The 19,982-nt window shown below is 48.3% G+C and overlaps 1 protein-coding gene across 7 annotated transcripts; it reads left to right on the top strand.

The window, feature by feature from the left end:
• The first annotated feature begins 10,137 nt into the window (after window positions 1-10,137).
• ZNF687 (zinc finger protein 687) lies at window positions 10,138-19,824 on the top strand. 7 transcript variants are annotated; one of them, XM_007485414.3, is made up of 9 exons: window positions 10,138-10,368; window positions 14,327-16,416; window positions 16,673-16,851; window positions 17,089-17,265; window positions 17,386-17,548; window positions 17,750-18,085; window positions 18,219-18,331; window positions 18,424-18,559; window positions 18,958-19,824. In XM_007485414.3, exons 1-9 carry the CDS (start codon window positions 10,146-10,148, stop codon window positions 18,979-18,981), a joined length of 3,441 nt encoding a protein of 1,146 aa, XP_007485476.3. In that variant the 5' UTR covers window positions 10,138-10,145; the 3' UTR covers window positions 18,982-19,824. The 7 variants fall into 7 exon arrangements, with proteins under 7 accessions (XP_007485476.3, XP_007485477.3, XP_056675347.1 ...); XM_007485415.3 differs by having other exon boundaries at window positions 18,961-19,824; XM_056819369.1 differs by having other exon boundaries at window positions 10,140-10,353.
• Window positions 19,825-19,982: the final 158 nt, after the last annotated feature.

Raw genomic sequence — 19,982 nt, forward strand, 5'->3', positions numbered from 1 at the left:
GTGTAATATGCTGGGATGAAGTAGATTTTGCAGGGCAGATAACTAAGAGCCTGAATAGACAGCTGGGCAGAATGGCAAGTGAAGCCAAAGCATTTCACAAGCAAAATCAATCAACCAACAAATGAATTAAGATTTATTAAGTGCCTACTGTTTGCACTTATCTCAGTCCTTAATTACTCGTTCTCCCCTTAACACTGTGATAAATTCTGGGTATTGCAAATGTGAACTTGACAGAGTGGAAATAGAACCTCAAGTGGGGAGAAAGAGAAAGAATGAGAACAAATGATTAAAGATTGGGCCAGATGAAAAGAGAAAAGGGCAGAGAACAAGAAGGAACCTTTTGCTTCCAAAATGAGATACTACTGCAGATCTCATTGCTCCTTTCCTTCACCACCTATTCAAAAAAGGAGGGGGAGAGAAAAATATAAGGGGATATAATGGAGGAAAGCACAATTAGCTGGCATAAATGTGAATGGGATGAACTCATTCACAAAGCCAGGAGAGTAGCTGAATGAATTAGAAAACAAAAGTCAACTGTAGTCAATTCAATAAGATGGGGAACCACCCAGAAAGGTATGTGATGTGGGGGCATGGTAGAAAAGTGAAAGAAGTCCTAAATTAGTGCAGTCAGCTGGAAAATGAAGAGATTTTATGAACTGAATTCCCTTCTTTAATAGAGGTTTTGGAGTTTGTGGCTCCCCACTCCAATCAGGGGGACAGAAGGTAGTGATGAGGTTATGGGATCTTGCAGAGTGATGATATATTGTTTACAAGAAACATATTTATAACAAAAGTCAAAATGAAAGATTAGAGCAGAATTTATTATCTCAGTTGACTTTTTAAAAATAAGGCTAATAATTACTATCTCAGATAAAGAGACGTGGTGTTTTGTTCAGAGGCACTATAACATCAAAATTTCATATATATTCATGAAATATCAGAGCATACTTGAAGGAAAAGTTAACTGAATTGCAGGGGGAAGTTGATAGCAAATCTATCATAGTTTGGAAACTCAGCATACCTCTTCCAAAAACATGCAAATCTAAGAAGACAAACAAGAAAGACTATAAGGACTTGAATAGAATTAAAGAAAAGTTAGATGTGCTAAATATTATGAGGAAATATATATATATGTCTCAGATGTGAATGGCACCTTTACAAAAACTGAGTATGTACTAAGGCATAAACAAACTCAGAAATATTAAATACTTCATTCTTTACTAATCACACAATAAAATTATAATCAATAAAGGGAATGTGAAGAAAAATTCAAGCTTAAACAGAGACAAAATAATTTGGTCCTAAGGAGTCAAATAATTGATAACTTCATAAAAGAAAATGACAACAATGATATAAGATACCAAAACTTTTGGGATTTTTCAAAGTACTCCTTAAGGGAAAATTTATATCTCTAAATGCTTTAAACCCTAAATAAGCAAAAGATAAAGAACAAATTAATTGATTGGGAATGTGACTAAAGAAACATAAAAATCCAATTAAACACAAAATAGAAATAATTAAAATTAAATAAGAAATAAAATTGAAAACCAAAACCCCACTGAATTGACAAATAAAACAAACTGTTTTAAACAACTAATATAATAGAAAATTATTAGCCAATTGTTAATATCAAAAGTAGAAAAGGAGAGCTAAAAAGAATAAAGGAAATCATTGAAAATGATCTTAATCATATGCCAACAAAAGTGACAATTTCAGTGAGATGGATAAATATTTTTTAAAAACTACTCAAATTGACAACAGAAAAAATAGCACATTTTAAATAACCCACCTCAGAAAAGCTGGAGAAGTATGGTATACTGGCTAGAGAACTGGCCTTATGGCAGAAAGACCTGAATTTAAGTCCCTGCTCTTGTCACATTTTGCCCTTTGGGACCTGGAAATGAGTCTCTTCTCTATACTCTAGGAAACTCTCTAAGACTATAAATTATAGAAAAGGTGCCAATGTTCATTAGTAGAAGTTCTATTGGATTTCCCTATATCAATGAAATCATAGGACCATTCCCTATCTCAAATCCCAAATCTCAGAAAAAGAAATTGAACATATTCCAAAGGAAATTCTAAAGGAAAAAAAAACAAGCTGGACCAAATGGATTTACAAGTAAATTTTATCAGACATTTGAATAATAATTAACTCATATTTCAATATAATTCAATAACACATTATTATATATTTAATAATTTCAGTATAATTCCAATTTCCTTCCAATGAGACAAACACTGTACTGATACCTAAATCTGGAAGAGATAAAGCAGAGGAAGGTACTTAATGATATTTCTAATGAATATTAATACTAAAATATTAAATATAATTTTAGTACATATTTAAAAGATTATATACTATGATCATGTTGGATTTATTACAGAAATGTAGGGCTGGGTTAGTATTAGGAAAAATGTAAACAACAAGACAAGAAATTTAATAAGAAAACCAATAAAAATTATGATAAATTATAGCTGCAGAAAAGGTTTTTGATTAAATATAGTACGCTTTAAAAAGAATAGGAATAAATAACTCCACATAATTATCACTATTTCTGTTTATTATTCATTCCTATTTTGAAAGGAAATTATTTACTTTGGGGCTTTTATGCTATTTAATGAGGCAAAACCCAGGACAAAGAAAATTAAAAGCAGTTTATTAAAAGTATGTCAAAATTGTGTTGATGTGGAATCTAGAAACTCCAAAACTTGTAGCCTAGTAAGATCTGATGAACCCCAAGTTTAGTCAGGCTACAAGTCTGGGGGTTTCTAGATTCCACATTGACAACAGCAACACATTGATGGGCTGATCACTGGGGATCAGCAAGGTTTCAAAATGGGCCATTTTTTTAATAAGACAATTTGGATAGGTCCAGGTCAGTAAAAGATTTTGGACCAGGTAGGTAACATGACAATTTCCACACAGGTGGGGCAAGTGACTTGTCTACATGACAGGTATGTGCGTGGGGTGACTTGACTAGTGATAGGGATCAGAGTATACCAAAATGTAGACTGAGTGACACATCACCTCCCAACACTGATTAACAAGCAGGTCTGGAAATGATGGGTCACTGAGTCAACAAAATTCAATACCTGACTTTCTGGCCTTAAGATACCATTCCCCAGCTCTCCACACCTTCATTCTCCAGCTTTTCAGCTCCCTTTTGTCTGGTCATTTTCTCCCATTAAAATGTAAGCTCCTTGAGGGCAGAGACTCTCTTTTTTGCTAGTATTTATTTTCTCTAGCCCTCATCATGTATGGCACACAGTAAAACTTGTTACCTTCCTGACTTTTTCCAATAAACCCATTAGAACATAAGTGCTTGTTAGGACAAGGTAGAAAGAAATTTTCCATTCAAAATAATTATAATATGTAAGATAGTTGGGAGTCTATAGACCAAGATACACAGAGGAATAATATGACTATAACTTCAAAATATTTTTTACAGAAATAAAGACAGATTTTTTTTTTAAAGAAACATTAATTTCTTATGGTTGGGTCTTGCCAAAAGAATCAAAATAACAATTCTGCCTCAATTAATTTACTTATTTGTTGCCACGACATTCAAATAATTGAAATGTTATTTTCTAGAACTAGATATACTACTAATAATTAATCTGGGATTTTAAAAAAAGTGGGAAGAAAAGGGGCTTAGCAGTATTCAGTCTCAAACTATACTATAAAGTAGTAATCATCAGAACAATTTGATACTGATTAAAAAATAGAAAAGTAGATTAGTGGAACAGATTAGATATAAAAGAACCAGTGGCAAACAAACCTATCAGTACAACTGTTGATAAACTTTAACTTCTGAGATAAAGACTCATTATTTGACAAAAAAACAAAAAAATTGGAAAAGGAAAATTGGAAAGTAGTCTGGCAGAAATTAGGTTTAGACTAACATCTAATAATATATACTACAATAAGATCCAGATGGTTGTAGATGAAGGCCATATGATAAAGAACTTAAAGGGGCAAAGGAAGGATATATACCTTTCACAGATATGGAAAAAGGAAAATTCTTGACCAACTAAATGGAAAAGAAGTTTGCAGGAGATAAAGTAGATAATTCTGATTACATAAAATTAAGATATTTTCACAAACAAATATTTATTTAAAATTAAGTGGGATATAGTTAACTGGGAAAATACATTTGCAATAAATATCTTGGGGAAAGTCTGATAGCTAAGATATATAGGGAATTGATATCAAAATATAAGATCAACAATGACACATGTAAAACCCAGTGGAATTGATTGTTGGCTGGGTTGGGGGAAGAGGGGAGGGAAAGAACATGAATCATGTAACTGTGGGAAAGTATTTTAAATTAATTAATTAAATAAAAAATTTCAATTAACAACTATATATATGTGTATATATATATATATACACATATACATATATATATACATATATGTATATACATATATATATATATATATATATATATATATATATATATAAGATCAAAAGCCATTTCCAAGAGATAAATAGTCAAAAGTTACAATGAGGCAGTTTTCTGAGGATGAAATCTAAGCTATACCCTTGCTGCTAGCAATCCCTTTTCCTTCCTACTACCTCTACTCTTCCCTTTCTTCAGAATACAACATATCTTGAATCTTCCTTGCTGGAAAGGTCTATCCCACATACAAGCTTGTTATCTGGTGCCCCATACCTATCTGCCTGTTAAATTAGGAGTGGAATGACCCGTGGCTTATGGATATACTATTCTTCTCTGTAAAACACCCTCTTCTGCTTTGCTGCTCTGTAGGACTGTCCAAATATTTTATATGGAAGAACTAGAGGAATGACCAAGATCTTGTCATAATAACCTTATTAGCATCAGGGTCAAAAAGGACCTCTCAACTACATGCTAGGCTTGAAGATTATGGTACCCAAGGCCCGAGTCCTGTATATCCTGCTCCCTCCAGTGATCTGATGATATCCTTCATCTTTCCTATTCTCTCTAGTCCTGAATGTATCCTTTGCCTCTTCTTCCCTTGGCTTTTTCCCCCCTCATGCCTTTCCATTCCCTTAAATGATTCACTTCCCTGGGCAGCCTTATCCATTCTTTACTTCCAAAGCTACTTTTTGTTTAGCTGAACTCACTCTTCAACAGCAACTATAGTATCCATCACTTCCAGCTTTCAGCTTAGTTTATGCCTTCAGTTAAGAGTAATATTTTGCTCTATTGGGAACAGAAATGACCTTTATTCTAAAATTGGCAAAACTTTGATTGTGGAATGGCTGAACAAATTTTGGTATCTGTTGGTGATGGAATACTATTGTGCTGAAAGGAATAGTGAACTGGAGGAATTCCATGTGAATTGGAAAGACCTCCAGGAATTGATGCAGAGTGAAAGGAGCAGAACCAGGAGAACATTGTACACAGAGACTGATACATTGTAGCATGATCAAATGTAATTGACTTTGCTACTAGTAGCAATGCAATGATCCAGCACAATTCTGAGAGACTTATGAGAAAGAACCCTATCCACATTCAGAGAAAGAACTGTGGGAGCAGAAATGCAGAAGAAAAACAACTGCTTGATCCCATGAGTTGATGGGGATATGATTGGGAATGTAGACTCTAAATGATCACTCCAGTGCAAATATTAATAATATGGAAATAGGTCTTGATCAATGATACGTGTTAAACCCAGTGGAACTACTCATTGGTTACAGGGGTGGAGTGGGGAGGAGGGGAGGGAAAGAACATAAATCATGTAACCTTGGAAAAATATTCTAAATTAGTTAATTAATTAATTTAAAAATTTCCATTAAAAAATTAAAGAGGCAAAAGTTTCATTAATTCTGCTCTTTTGCAAGATTCTTTTTTACTTTCTCCACCTTTCAGCAACAACAGGTGGTAAATCAGAGAAGCAGCTTCTGCCTTTTCTTTTTTTCAGCATACTGTCAGAGAACAGAGTATATTCTCCCTATTTATTCTTCTCAGCAGCAGGTGGCAATAGAGGGCGTTCTAACCTCTCCCTGGACAACCAGTCTTCCTGGTAACAAGGGATAGATAGTGCAGAGAAAGACCCAATTCCCTTTGACCCAATTCAGACATCTGTTCTTTATGCTTTGGTCTCACTTTCTTCTTCACTCTTTTTTTTTTAATTCAGCAGCTGATTCTTCTTTAGTTTATGATTAGTAGTCAAATTCTCATTGTCTCTCTATATTTGGATCAAGTCTATTTGTCCCACAGTCAGAGAACAGTCTTGGTGTCCATATTTATCCAGATATTAATCTAAAAGTTCTCCGATTCTTTGATTCTTCCCATTCTAGTCCCAGAAGCAGATCGCATTCTCCGTTTGTTCCAATGTTCTACAGCTTGTCAGATACAAACGTGCAAGTACAGTTTCATCATTCTGAGTCAGAGAACTCAGCCACTGTTTTTCTCTGAAGCTGACTTATGCCCAGAGATAAACAAACTGGAGGAAAGACAGAATAAGTATAGCAAATAGAAATAAATACAAGGTCGTTAAAATACGAGGCTGTTTGAGGGAAAGAGTACAAGTAGTTAGAACAGAAAAGGTTTCTCACAGAAGGCAGTACTGGAGTACTCCAGGGAGGGAAGATTTTTCCAGAAGGGAGCAAGGAGGAAGTGCATTGAGCACAGCATTAGGAGATGGTGTGAGGAGCCAGAGAAGGCCAGTTTGACTGGCTCCTGGAATGTGGGAGAAGGAGTCATGTCCATTGAGGTGAGACTGGAGACAAAGGCAGAGGTCAGATTGTGAAGGGCATCCAAAACTAAACAGAGGAATTTATATTTTAACCTAGAAATGAAATAAACAGGGAACCAGTGGAGTGTACCAAGGAGGGGATGGACAATATGGACAGAGCTGTATTAAGGATGATCACGGGAAATAGTGTGTAGGATGGCCTGCAATGGGGAAAGAAGAGGCACAGAGACCAGTTGGAAATTCCAATAGTAAGAGAGAGGTCTTAAGGGGTAGAAACGACAAGATTTGGTGGTGTGAAGGAGAGTGAGGAGTTGAGAATAATATTCTGGGTATGAATCTGGGAGACTGAAAGGAGGAATTTGACAGAAATAAGAAAGATTGTGAGGAGTAGGAGGGTGGGGGAGCAGCTAAGTGGCTCAGTGGATGGGGAGCCAGGTTTAGAGATGGGAGGTCCTGGGTTCAAATTTGACCTCAGACACTTCCCAGCTGTGTGACCCTGGGCAAGTCACTTCACTCCCATTGCCTAGCTCTTACCACTCTTCTGCCTTAGAACCAGTACCCAGTACTGATTCTAAGGTGTAAGGTAAGGGTTAAAAAAAAATTAGGAAGATTGCTAGAAAGGTGAGGTTTTTAGGGAGAAAGAGCCTGGGTTCTGTTTTGGACAATGGAGTTTAAATGTCTCTGGGAAACTTATTCTGAAATGTTTAATAGGCATTTGGTGAAGCAAGACTGAAGCTCAGAGAGATTGGGCCTGACAATGATGAGGGTGATCATTTAATGCATGAGGGACAGCCCAGCATGGAAGCAGGATATCAAGTCATGGAGGCAGGATATAGAATATCAAGTATGGGGAAAAGTCAGTAGAACAGGTCGGTGACAGAGTGCAAAGAAGAGCAATTTGTCATCTGCCTAGAAATAGAGGGTGGAGACAGCTTGTGAAGGAACTTGAATGCCAAACAGAGGAGTTTAGGTTTTATCCTAGAGGAAATGGAGAGCATGTTTAGAATACTTAGAAAATGAATAAGAGATAAGGAGAGTACTAGTAGCTGGGGGCGGGGGAGCTTCATGTAGATGGTACTTGATCTGAGACTCAATGGAATTCCAGGGATTTCAGCTGGCAGCTGGGAAAAGGGAATGGAGAGGGCAGACCACCTAGGAGACTGAGAGGGGATGAGGGGCCAGAACATGGCTGGTTATAGTGTCAGGAGAGGAGGGGACAGAAGTGCTGGAGGTAGAATTGACAAGATTTGTCAACCCTTTGGATATGGGAGGAATGGTGGGTGGGTGCGAGCTTCCTAGTTAGTCAGTAAACATTTATTGAGCATCTACTATGTGCCAGACACTGCTAAACTCGGGATAGATACAAAGGAAGGCAAAAGATAGTGTCTGTCCTCAAGAAACTCACAGTTCTAGGTTACTTTTGAGGGAGGAGTAAGAGACTTACTGAGAATGTGGGGGGTGCTTGCTTTTCATTTCTCTATTGCATATTTCTGTCCTAAATGAATATTTTGTTGTCCTAATGCTGTACTAAGTGTATTTCATTCAGTAAGTGGCTGAGGTGTTAAGAGGAGAGAGACTCAAAGTGGGAGGTCAGGGAGTTTCTCAGGAGAAAAGGTTCTGCTCCTGTTGTGAGTCACCTTTTATTTGAACCTGAGTTAACATCTGAGGCTCCCAGAATTATCCTGGAGCAAGGGGAAAAGTCAGCTAGAAGAGGTGATTTAATTATGAGAAGATACAAACTGGGAACCTGGATTGATGGGAGTGCAGAGTTTTTTTGAAACATAGGGAGTATGATACAGTGGGAAAAAAACCCAACAACACTGAAATAGGAAGCAGAGGGCCTGGGTTCAAATCCTACTCTGCCATTTACTATCAGTGATTTTAGGCAAGTCATCATCCTTTCTTAGTCTCAGTTTCCTCATCTGAAGGTATAATTTGAAGAACTCCTAGGGTTGGATTAAATGACTCTTTCCAGCTTTACACGTGTAATCTTAGGGGAGTAAAAAAGACAATTTTCAAGACCAGGGGTTAGAGGACGAAAGGAACTTTTATAATCATTTAGTCCAACTCTCTCATTTGACTGATGGAAATTCAGGGAAATGATTCTTCCAAAGTCACCCCACCATCTTGGCTTATTTACTTTAAATCCAATATTCTTTCCATCACACAATCTATATTAATTTCCTCCATAGCTAAATGATACAGTGGATAGAACTAATTATCTGGATTCAGGAAGACCCAAGTTCAGATTAGGCTTCAGACTCTTCCTAGCTGTGAGATCTCCCAGGAAAGCGACTTAACTGTTCTTTGCCTCAGTTTCCTCAAATGTAAAATGGAGATAATCATGGTACCTACTTCATAGGGTTATTGACTCAAATGACATAGTTGTAAAATGCAAAAAGTTTCAATATGTGACTGGGCAAGTCATTTACCCCCAATGGTCTAGGCCTTGCCCAGGATCACATAGCTAGGAAGGGTCTGAAGTCAAACTGGAACCAGGACCTCTCCCCGCCACCTCTCCGGACCTGGCTCAGGTCCATTGAGCCACCTTGGGCTCCCCAAATCAATTCCTTTTACGGGGCTATTTGTCTTTCCATTAAGGAGAGTGTGGATAGGGTCTCTAAGGTCAAATTCAACTCCAAACCCTATGATACATACAGGTAATTAAAGGGCAGAACTCTATCCTTTAAGACCCCCAAATTACTTCACTAAGTGGCCCAGGGGATCAGTAGTAAGACTTAATGTGGGTCATCAAGGAAGGCTTTTCAGAGGATCACATGGAAGTCCCAAGAAGGAGGCAACTCAGCAGACTTTCAAATCAAACCATATTCCACGTGTCCCACCTCCCCTCCCCTAACGACGTCATAGAAAGAAAGGGAAGGCAAAGCAAGTGAGTCTGCAGGAACAGCGCTGGGCCACGTGGAGTTTGGTGTGTGACGTCACCACATGACCAAAAACTCACTCTGCCCATTGACAGAACCTGGCATGTCAGATGGGTGGCGTAGTGACGTCGCCATGGCGTCACGGCGCGGAGTACAGTCTCGGAGGTCATCTTTACGAGAAACTAGCGTGGCCGGGCTATTTCCTGAGTCCAGGAGGAGTTGCCCCTCCCCCTCCAGCAAATAGAAACTGAAAACTCTTTCATATTTGCATACATGAAAACAGGCCAATGGGCTGTAGGAGGACGGAGGGACATCTGAGAGGAACCTACTCCAATGGAAAAAGAAGGACTAAGGCTGAGCAGCTCGGAAGCCACTGAAGCTTCCTCCAATGAACTTTAAGGAGCTCAGGTAAGAGGATAGGTAGGTTTATCAGGTTGGAAACCAATGGGGAGCGAGATTCTCTGAGTGACGAAGCCCCCAGTCCAATGAGGATTGGAGGAGAGCAGGGACCTCTGCCGGAGAGACTTCAGCCGGAGCCAGTAGAATCTAGTTATGGGCAGGGCTGGAGCGTGAACGATGGGCGTCCTGTCCAATGGCGAGTGCAGAAGCAGGCGGCTCCGGCCAGGAGCGCAGAGGGTGCTAAGGGAGGGGGAAAGGCTGTACAGTGGAGAAGCAGGAAGTAGCCGCGGCAAGAAACGGAGGCTGCGGGAAAGGTGGCGGCAGCAGTGGCTGCAGGAGCTGGGCAAAGACCGCATAGTGTCGGCCTGGCCCGGGACCGGAACAAGTAAGCCCGCCCCGGGTAAATACCCGCCTCCGGCCCCGCCCCCTCTTTGGGGGCGGGTAAATACCCTCCCTTCCCCCACTTGGGTAAATCCCCCCGGGGGGGTTGTCGAGGGGGGGGGTGTTGAGGGTGGTAATCTGCACTGGAAAGGTGCTGCTCCGCCGCCGCCGCCGCCCACCTGGGTCCGGCTCCGGGTGGGTGAATCTCCCGGCAGAACCGTTCTCCCTACAAACCGGGTAACTACTCGGGAGACCGGAGGCACCTTGGTGCCGGCCCCTTCCCCTTAGCCTTTGGCCCAAGGTGGTGACCGTGTGTCCAAAGGCTGCAGGGGAGCACAACCCAACAAGGTGCCCGCGCCCCTGGGGAGAGGTAGTTGCGGACCGGCAGTCTCCCCTTCCCTCCGGCCCAGTAAGATCCGACGGGGCTGGGTTCAAAGGCTTGAGGCCTGCGGGGTCAGCCTTTTTCCCCTCCCCCACCCCACCCCTGCTCCGCCTCGAAAGGAAGCTGATGTCCTGCGGCCCTGCCCCACCCCACCCTTGGGGGGCCCTGGTGAGCTAGGAGGGGGGGCGCAGGGAGGGCATTCCTCCTGGCCTTGGGAGACCTGGACTGTGGTCAATTACAGGCAGCCCAGAGCTCTGGGGTTTAAATCCTGCAAAGGAGAGGAGGGAGGAGGGTGCCAACCCCCAGGGCACGAGCTGCTGCTGCAGATTCGCTCTCGGAGACCTCAGTAAGGAACTGGGTGGAGGGACGGACGCGAGTCTCCCCTCCCCATCTTGCAGCCTCAGTTTCCCCTTACGCCTTTCCCAGTCCTTGGACCAGTTTCCCTCCCCTCCCTTGGGCTCTGACTCGATCTACTCCGACCCTGTGCCTCAGCAGATGGCCGATACTTAATTCCGCCCGCTGCCCAGCTAGTCTGCAGCCTAATCGCCTAGTGTGCGCTGGCCACCTCCCCTCCCTCCCCTGCCCCACCTCGCCCTCAGTACCAGGCAGTGGGAGCCCGGGGAAAGTGGAGCACTCCTTCCCCTTCCATTTCTACCCTTCCCCTCCCCCCACAGGCCCTGAGTGGGCCGAGAGCTCAACCTCTTCCTGTTCAGCCTTCTCCTTTGGCTTTTGGGCAAGAACAGAAGGAAAAACTGAGGGGGGTGGGCAGCCCAAACCTGGAGATTTTGAGTCAGGAAAGCGCTTCCAGCCTTAAGTGCCAGGCTGCTTCTGCCTTTTGATGTGGGTAGCTATGGGATGACCTCAGAAACCTAGCCTGAGCAACCAACAAGGTGTGGAGTGGGGTGTATAAATGGGGGGGGGCATGACAGACTGGGCTTTCCTGTACTCTCAATTGGCCACTCCTCTTTTCCACCAGCCACCTCACCATCAGTCACTGCTCCCAGGCCAAAGGAGGGATCTGGGGCCTCAGGAGAGCCAGGGGAGCCCTGAAGCTTTTGTGAGTGCTTCTAGCAAAGACAAAAGCTGGGACCGCTTAGCTCTTAGTTGAATTTGCTGAAGACTGGGGAGAGGATTTCCCTTTTTGCCTTAAGCTGCCTAGGTTTCCTCCCTCCCCCTCCATTTGCTCCCAAAGGTCCCTCCACTGGTACCTGCTGCCACCTGCAGAGACTATCTCTAGTTACCATCCTGGGGCTGGGGACAGGTGAGGGAACTGGCCCCTGGAGGACTGCGGGCATCTTCAGAGAAGGGGGAGGGGATTTGGGAAGGTAGAATCCCTGAGCCTTGTTTTTGGAGACATTGCCTAAACTTGCATTCATTCCCTCTCTTTTCTTTTGATGGGGGTGGACTTTGGCCAGGCTCTAAAGGCTACTGCTGTGGGAAGGACTTAAGGCAGAACCAGGGACGTTGGCGGGCTTTGAACGGAATTAGTTGCCATCAGGATGGTGATGGGAGTGTGTGTAGCTTTTTACCTTGGCAGCCTTAAGGGGGTCGTGCCCCTCCTCCAGCCCTTCTCTCACATTCTAAGCTAGCTTCTCTGGGGAGGTCTCATCTTTAAGTGTTCTTATGCTTCTTGGTCCCTTGGCCTCTGAAGAAAGGAAAAGAGAGAAATATGGAAGAAGAAAGGAGGAGTGGGCTGAGGGAAGTCTGTGCCACTCTAGGGAAGACTGGGGAGCTGAGCAGCAGGTGTTTGTGACTGAGGAGAGGCCCAGAGCTGGGGCTTTTGTGACCAGATATGCTGTCATTGTCTCTGTGTCTTTCAGTCTGTTCTAATCTTGATGTATCTCTGACTTTCCCAGTCCTGTTTTCCATATTGGTCAGTTTACGTTCCCCTCCAGTTGAAGAGAATTACTCCAGTTGGCCTGAATTTAAATTTATGTGATAACCATGGACAGTCTCAAGTGATCCTAACCTCAGATTTCCATTGCCCACTCACCGGATTCCCCAGCAGGTGTGAGATCTGAATATGATAAGATCACATTTTTAGGTGGCACTTTCCAACTTTTATTCAAATTTATCCCTACGGAGTTGGAATGATTCTCTCCCTTTATGGGTAGTTGGTCACACTGTGGTCAAGTGAAACTTTCGATGAGGTTGAACCTCTTCTTGAATCCCAATCTAGGGCTCTGACCATTTGGCCAGATTGCTTTCCTTTGAGCCACAGATGACCTTAATCGATCCTGTGGCCAACCTTGAGCCTCGATCAGTATCTGTATCAACAGTTATCGATTGTTTTTCTTTGCTGGGTTCTAGGCTGAGTGATGGAGTCACTTCAAGGACAGGGCTCGTCCCTCTAAAACCTCAGCTGATTTAGCTTGCTGTGAACTGTCCAAATTGCTCACGACCTTTCCTGTTCTACTTGTACATGTCTACGCACATCCCTATCTCTTTCTCTGGCTTTCTGTATCTGCCTCTCTTGTCTTCAGCCTCTTTTTCCTGCTATCCATTCAGGTCCCTCCCTCCCCTCCATCCTTACCCAGCAGCTCTCTTTTTTCCCCTGCTTGGATCCTTGAGATGTGGTGGGGGTTTCTCATCTTCGATTAGTTACCAAGTCCTGTCAACTCAACCTCCTGTTCCTGCTCCACACTGACAGCACCCCCGTACAGGCTCTCCTCATCATTTACCTTGTCTCTTGTAATAACCTCCTTATTCCTTTCCCTGCCTTTAATCTACTCTTCAGGCAGAAACACCTTCTTCAAGACGGTCCTTCTGCTCCTAATAAAAAACTCCCCAATGGTTTCCTCCTGCCTGTCAAGTAACATTTAAACTGCTCGGCATTCCAGGCTACCCGCAATCTGGCCCTGTTCTCCCTTTCAACCTTATGTCCTAGCCTTTCTCTCTGCTCTGTGCTCCAGAACCAGATCCATGCCAACCCCATGCCCTCCTTCTCTTCCTGCCCCCTCTCTGCAGTGCCCGACCTCCCTCCCTCCCTCCGTCGATCCTCATCTGTCTCCTGGTGGATCCATGTACATGTTGTTGAGCCCCAGCCTTCGCTGTGCTACCTGGTTGGATAGTGTGTGATAATTCTCTTAACACTTAGGATCCTGAGCTCATACATCTAGACCTAGAAGAGACCTTCACAAGGTCATCTAGCCAATCCCTTCATTTAACAGATGAGGAAACTGAGGCCCTGGGAGGTTAATGGCTTCTCTAAGTAACCAAGAAGGAAGCATCAGGAGAGATTTGAACCCCATTGCTCTGACTCCAGAGCCAAGTTTCTTTCCCTTGTACCACTGGGGGCTCCCTTATCATGCAATATTGTGTATTGGAGCTATCTGAGTAATTGTCTTATTCCCTAGTAGACTGTAAGCCCCTTGAGGGCAGAACTGGTGTCTTCTCTGAACCTTGTATGTCCTGCCTTGCTAAGGCACAGAGCTCTGCACACACAGGCCCTTAATAAATGATTGTTGTATTGCATTGTCCAGTCTGAGGGTTCTTAACCAGGCCAAAGAGATGGGGAAGGATGATGGGGAAATAAAAGTAAGAAGTGTCCCTCCCTGAAGTCTCAATTCCTCCCTCTTATTCCCTCTTTCCCCAGGTGTAGGTCCCACCCCCATTATGGGGGACATGAAGACCCCAGACTTTGATGACCTCCTTGCTGCTTTTGACATCCCTGATATTGATGCTAATGAGGCCATACACTCAGGGCCTGAGGAAAGTGAGGGGCCTGGGGCCCATGGGAAGGCAGAACCCAGTGGTGGGGCATCTTCTGGGGAAGGACCAGGCGCTGCTGGAGATAGGTCAGCAGGTCCAGCCCAGCCCTCTGAGCATAGCCTTCCCCATCCCGACATCTCCGCTGTCAGTGTTATTGTCAAAAACACTATATGCCCAGAACAGCCTGATTCTATGGGAGGTGGTTCAGGTGGGGATGGAGCCCGAGCAGGGCTAGGCCCCAAGGAAGGGCCTGTGGGACCCCGACTACTACAGAATGGTTTTGGGGGCCCTGAGCCACCTCCCCCAAGAGCTGCCCGCTCCCCGGTTCCTCCCAGTGGAGAGAGCTGGAAAGACAAAGCAGGGGAAGGGAAGCCTTCCTTGGACCTTTTTGCACATTTTGGGCCTGAGCCTGGGGACCCAGACCCTTTGCCTCCTTCTGCCCCTTCTTTATCCCGTGAGAGGGCCCTGACCTCACCCTCTTTCTCTACCCCTTTTGAATTGAGCCAGGAAAATGGTCCTTCTCTGCTGCCACCTGATTCTTCCCCCCCCTCAGGAACCACAGAGCCAGGCAGTGACAGCCCCCGTCATCCTTCTGGCTCAGGCTGGTCCGCTGTGGCCTCCAGCCCCAAGGAGGTGGGCATCCTTCCTAACAGTTCACCCCCCCAGTTGGGTGGGGCCCCTTTTTTTAAGTCATTGCCAGCCTCAGGAAATCCTCCCAGCTCCCCCAAACCACTGGGCACCAGTCCACCAAGAGATGAAGAAGACGATGAGGGAACCGCTGACAAGTCTGCCCCTGATACCCCCCAGAGCCCTTCAAGTGGAGCTGAGGCAGCTGACGAGGACAGCAATGACTCCCCAGCCTCTTCCAGCTCTTCCCGACCTCTCAAAGTTCGTATCAAAACTGTTAAAACGTCCTGTGGGAATATCACCAGAACGGTGACTCGCGTCCCCTCAGACCCTGACCCTCCTGCTGCCCTCCCCTCCATCGAAGGGGCCCTCCCCGCTGACCCTGGCCTCCCAAAGGTCCCCCCAGGGGCCTCTACCCCCGAGAGCCCCAAAGTGGTGAGTGTCCAGCTAGGGGATGGCACAAAGTTAAAGGGCACCGTGCTCCCGGTAGCCACCATCCAGAATGCCAGTACCGCCATGCTGATGGCAGCGAACGTGGCCCGTAAAGCGGTCGTTCTGCCTGCTTCGGCATCCCCTAAGGCTGTGGCCAAAAGCGTCCTTGGCTTGGCGCCCCAGGGCCTGCCCAAAGCTGAGGGGAGGGCGGCATCGGGGAGCGGGGGCCAGAAGGTCAACGGCGCCTCCGTGGTGATGGTGCAGCCCTCGAGGCCTGCGGGGGCCGGGGGCACGGTGATCTCTCGGACCCAGTCCGGCCTGGTGGAGGCTTTCAACAAGGTCCTCAACAGCAAGAATTTGTTGCCAGCTTATCGGCCCAATCTGTGCCCACCGGCGGAGGCGGGGCTGGCCCTGCCTCCTGCGGGGTACCGCTGCCTGGAGTGCGGGGACGCCTTCTCCCTGGAGAAGAGCCTCGCGAGACACTATGACCGCCGCAGCATGCGGATCGAGGTCACCTGCAACCACTGTGCCCGCCGCCTGGTCTTCTTCAACAAGTGCAGCCTTCTACTCCATGCCCGCGAGCACAAGGACAGAGGGCTGGTCATGCAGTGCTCCCACCTCGTCATGCGGCCGGTGGCTCTGGACCAGATGGTCGGGCAGCCGGACATCACGCCTCTGGTGCCCGTGGCTGCGCCCCCTGTGACTCCCCAACCCCCAGCCACCCCGGGCAAGGGGGAAGGGGCTGCCGAGTCCCCGGCGTTACCCCTGTTGGCCGAGCTGCCGCCAGCCTCTGCTACTACCTCTACTTACACCTGCTTTCGCTGCCTCGAGTGCAAGGAGCAGTGTCGAGACAAGGCCGGGATGGCCGCTCACTTCCAGCAGGCCGGGCCCCCTGCTCCGGGGGTCGCCAGCAACGTGAGTCAGCCTTCTAGGGAGAGGCACCACGGACGTGTGTCGCTTGTGCCTTGGGCAGGGGAGATTCTGAGGAGCGGGGAGAGACCTGGAAGGGAGACCCAAGCGTGGTAGGGAGGAACCTCACGTGGGAAGAAGGGAGCTCCCCGTTTTCCTTCCCCCGGAACGCTAGCTTGGGACGGGAGCTCCCTGGCCTCTAGCCTGGAGCCGGGGGGAGTCCGTGAGGTGCCTCTGGATCACCTTCGCCCTCCCTTTCCAGGTGTGCCCGTCATGTCCCATGATGCTTCCCAGTCGCTGCAGTTTGAGTGCCCACCAGCGCATGCACAAGAGCCGCCCCCCGCACGTCTGCCCAGAGTGTGGGGGGAACTTCTTACAGGCCAACTTCCAGGTCCACCTTCGGGAAGCGTGCCTCCACTTCTCCCGCCGCGTCGGATACAGGTGCCCAGCGTCTGGCTGCTGCGGTCCCCCCCTCGCCTTGTCCGGGCCTCGTGCTGCGGGGCAGCCCTTCCCTCTCCCGCCATTTCCCAAGGACGGTCCTTGCCCGGCCTCTTGGGCTCTCCGCTCCTGCGGCAGCGGGCGGCTTTTCCATCAGAGTCCGGCCTGGAACTGGCCCCGAGGGGCGGAGGGGCCGGGGCCGGGCTGCCGGGCCGCTGACCTTGTTCTCCCTCTCCCCAGGTGTCCGAGCTGTTCGGTAGTATTTGGTGGGGTGAACTCCATCAAGTCCCACATCCAGACGTCCCACTGCGAGGTGTTCCACAAGTGCCCCATTTGTCCCATGGCCTTCAAGTCTGCGCCCAGCGCCCATGCCCACCTCTACACTCAGCACCCCGGCTTCAGCTCCCAGCAAGCCAAGTGAGAGCCTGGGGAGCTGGAAGGGTGGAGGCCGGGGGCCGGAGGGGGGCCGAGGCGCGCCCCTCCCTTGGGGAACGGTGGGGGGGGGGTTCTCTTCCCCCAACGCCTCTCCCTCCGTAGGCTCATCTATAAGTGCGCCATGTGTGACACCGTCTTCACCCACAAGCCTCTGCTCTCGTCCCATTTTGACCAGCACCTGCTACCCCAGCGAGTCAGTGTCTTCAAGTGCCCCTCGTGCCCGTTGCTTTTTGCTCAGAAGAGGACCATGTTGGAGCATCTCAAGGTGGCCCTGGGCACTGGAGTGGAGCCCCCGGAGCAGGGCTGGGGGATGGGGCCGGGCGGGAGCGTTTCTGGGGACCAGGGGTTACGGCACACTTAAGAGGGGGTTGTGGGGAGATGAAGTGGGGCGGGGTGATCCATCGAGACTCCTCTGACCCTCCATCTCACCCCATGGTGACTCCCCTCCCTTTTCTCCCTCCCACAGAACAGTCATCAGGCTGGGCGGCTGGGAGAGGAAGCTGGGGGGAAAGGGACTGGGGGTACCCTGTTGACCCCTAAGCCTGAACCTGAGGAATTGGCTCTGTCTCGGGGTAGGGCAGGCCCTCCCACAGAGGAGTCATCTTCCTCTTCAGAAGAAGAGGAACCCCCTAGTTCCCCTGAGCCCCCCCGACCAGCTAAGAGGTCCAGACGTGAACCAGGGGGGAACAGGGGCAATAGGGGACGGGGCGGAGGGCTTGGGGGCTGGACCTGCGGCCTCTGCCACTCCTGGTTCCCTGAGCAAGATGAGTACGTGGCCCATATGAAGAAGGAACACGGCAAGGTGAGGGGGAAGGGCACCCAGAGCAGATTTTTGGGGTTGCTGGGCACATGGGGGGAAGCTTGGGCCAGAGGAGGGGCCGGGGGCCGCTGGGGAGCCCCAAGCCCTCACTGTGCCTCCTTCCACTTTCTTGCAGTCGGTGAAAAAGTTCCCATGCAGGCTTTGCGAGCGTTCCTTTTGCTCTGCCCCCAGCCTGAGGCGGCACGTCAGGGTCAACCACGAGGGCATCAAGCGTGTCTACCCCTGCAGGTAACCAGCTGACTCGCGGTGGGGCAGCTGGCGTCCCCGTCTCGTGCCCCCTTTTCCCCGTCCCATGCCAGCCCCTTCTCTGTCCACCCCAGGTACTGCACAGAGGGAAAACGCACTTTCAGTAGCCGCGTGATCTTGGAGAAACACGTCCAAGGCCGACACCGGCCACCGAGGCTGGGCACCCAGTCCCCGAGTCAGGCGGGTGGACTCGCCCGGGGTGGCACCCAGGTACTGCGGGGCCCCAGGGTGTGGGCAGTTTGTCCGAGACCCCAGGTCCTGGGAGGATGCTATCAGACGAGGGGGAGGATGGAGAGCCGGGACAGAGATAGGCGCAGGAAGGGCTCCCAGAGACGGAGTGGAGTTAGCACGAGGCGTGCGGCCACTCTTCCCACTGACCCGTTTCCCCGGCTCCTTCACTAGGGTTCTGGGCGCAAGCGCCGCCCATCCTCAGACTCCTGCAGTGAGGAGCCAGACAGCACCACACCCCCAGCCAAGCCCCTCCGAGCAGGGCGCTACCGGAGCATGACTGGGGCTGAACAGGGTCATCTGGGGGGGCTTCGGGGTGATGATGGGGCCCCGCAGTGTCGGGACTGTGGCCTCTGCTTTGCCTCACCCGGCTCCCTCAGCAGACATCGCTTCATCAGCCATAAGAAGAGACGCTGTGGAGGGGGAGTGGGGGCTGCCGAGGAGGTGCCTCTCCAATCAGGGCCTGAGCCTGAAGGAGGTGACTCACCCCTGCCTGCTTCTGGGGGTCCCCTGGCTTGTAAAGTCTGTGGCAAAGGCTTTGACAGCCCACTCAACCTCAAGACACACTTTCGAACCCATGGCATGGCTTTCATCCGTGCCCGGCAGGGAGGCAACGGAGACAACAGCTAGGCCGCACAGCCCCTTTGGGAAGTGGGTGGGTGGGGGGGCCCTGGAGGTCATGGGGTGGCTAGGATGGAGCCAGGGGCTCCACTGCAGCTGTCCCCTTTATTCCCAGGCTGGGAAGGGAACCCCCTCCCCCCATTTCATGAGGGACTCTAGTCATTCCTATCTCTCTTGTCCCATATTGGGTTTGGCTCCTTTCTTTTCCCATTTCCCAACCCAACACTAATCATGGACCCCCCCCCCCCCCCCCCGGGCCCCTAGTGTGTAGTGGGAGTTGGGGTAGGGGTTAGAGACCCAACAACTCTACTTTGGTTTTGGAGGCACACCTGGTATACCGAGGAGGCCACAGAAACACAGGGAGAACATGTGTACACGCTCCTTGCCCTTCCTGCCCCAGCCTCCCACCACGCCAGGCCCAGCCCCTACAGTGCCTTTCAATTTTCTTTTTTCAGCAATTCCTCGGGAGGTTGGTGGGGACCAATCTTGTCACCAGGGGTCCAGGGAGGGAAGAGGGGGGTAGATTCTCAGGAATCCTTTATTCTTGTAGTAATAAGAATAATTAATAATATTAACAATGAGAGGGGAGGGGAGCACTCAGCCCATTAAAACTGCTAGTGGTTTAATTCTCTGATTCCAGCTCCTACTTTATGCGCCTTGAGCTTGGCAGGGAGGGGACAAGAGCTAAAGCTGGGGTGGCAGCTCTGTGGGACCTTCCACCCAGGGTCGTCTCAGATGCCACGGCTGCTTTTCGTACTCCGATCAAGTTCAGTGAGAACACAGG

The sequence above is a fragment of the Monodelphis domestica genome, chromosome 2 (assembly GCF_027887165.1).
Source record: "Monodelphis domestica isolate mMonDom1 chromosome 2, mMonDom1.pri, whole genome shotgun sequence".
Lineage (NCBI taxonomy): Eukaryota > Metazoa > Chordata > Mammalia > Didelphimorphia > Didelphidae > Monodelphis > Monodelphis domestica.

What these genes read in the sequence shown, in the direction of transcription:
- ZNF687 (XM_007485412.3), top strand. Translation starts at nt 10,146, where the DNA reads ATGGGCGTCCTGTCCAATGGCGAGTGCAGAAGCAGGCGGCTCCGGCCA. An exon ending in CCATGTTGGAGCATCTCAAG is followed by an intron (nt 17,549 to 17,749) that starts GTGGCCCTGGGC and finishes TCCCTCCCACAG; the next exon opens with AACAGTCATCAGGCTGGGCG. An exon ending in TGAAGAAGGAACACGGCAAG is followed by an intron (nt 18,086 to 18,218) that starts GTGAGGGGGAAG and finishes ACTTTCTTGCAG; the next exon opens with TCGGTGAAAAAGTTCCCATG.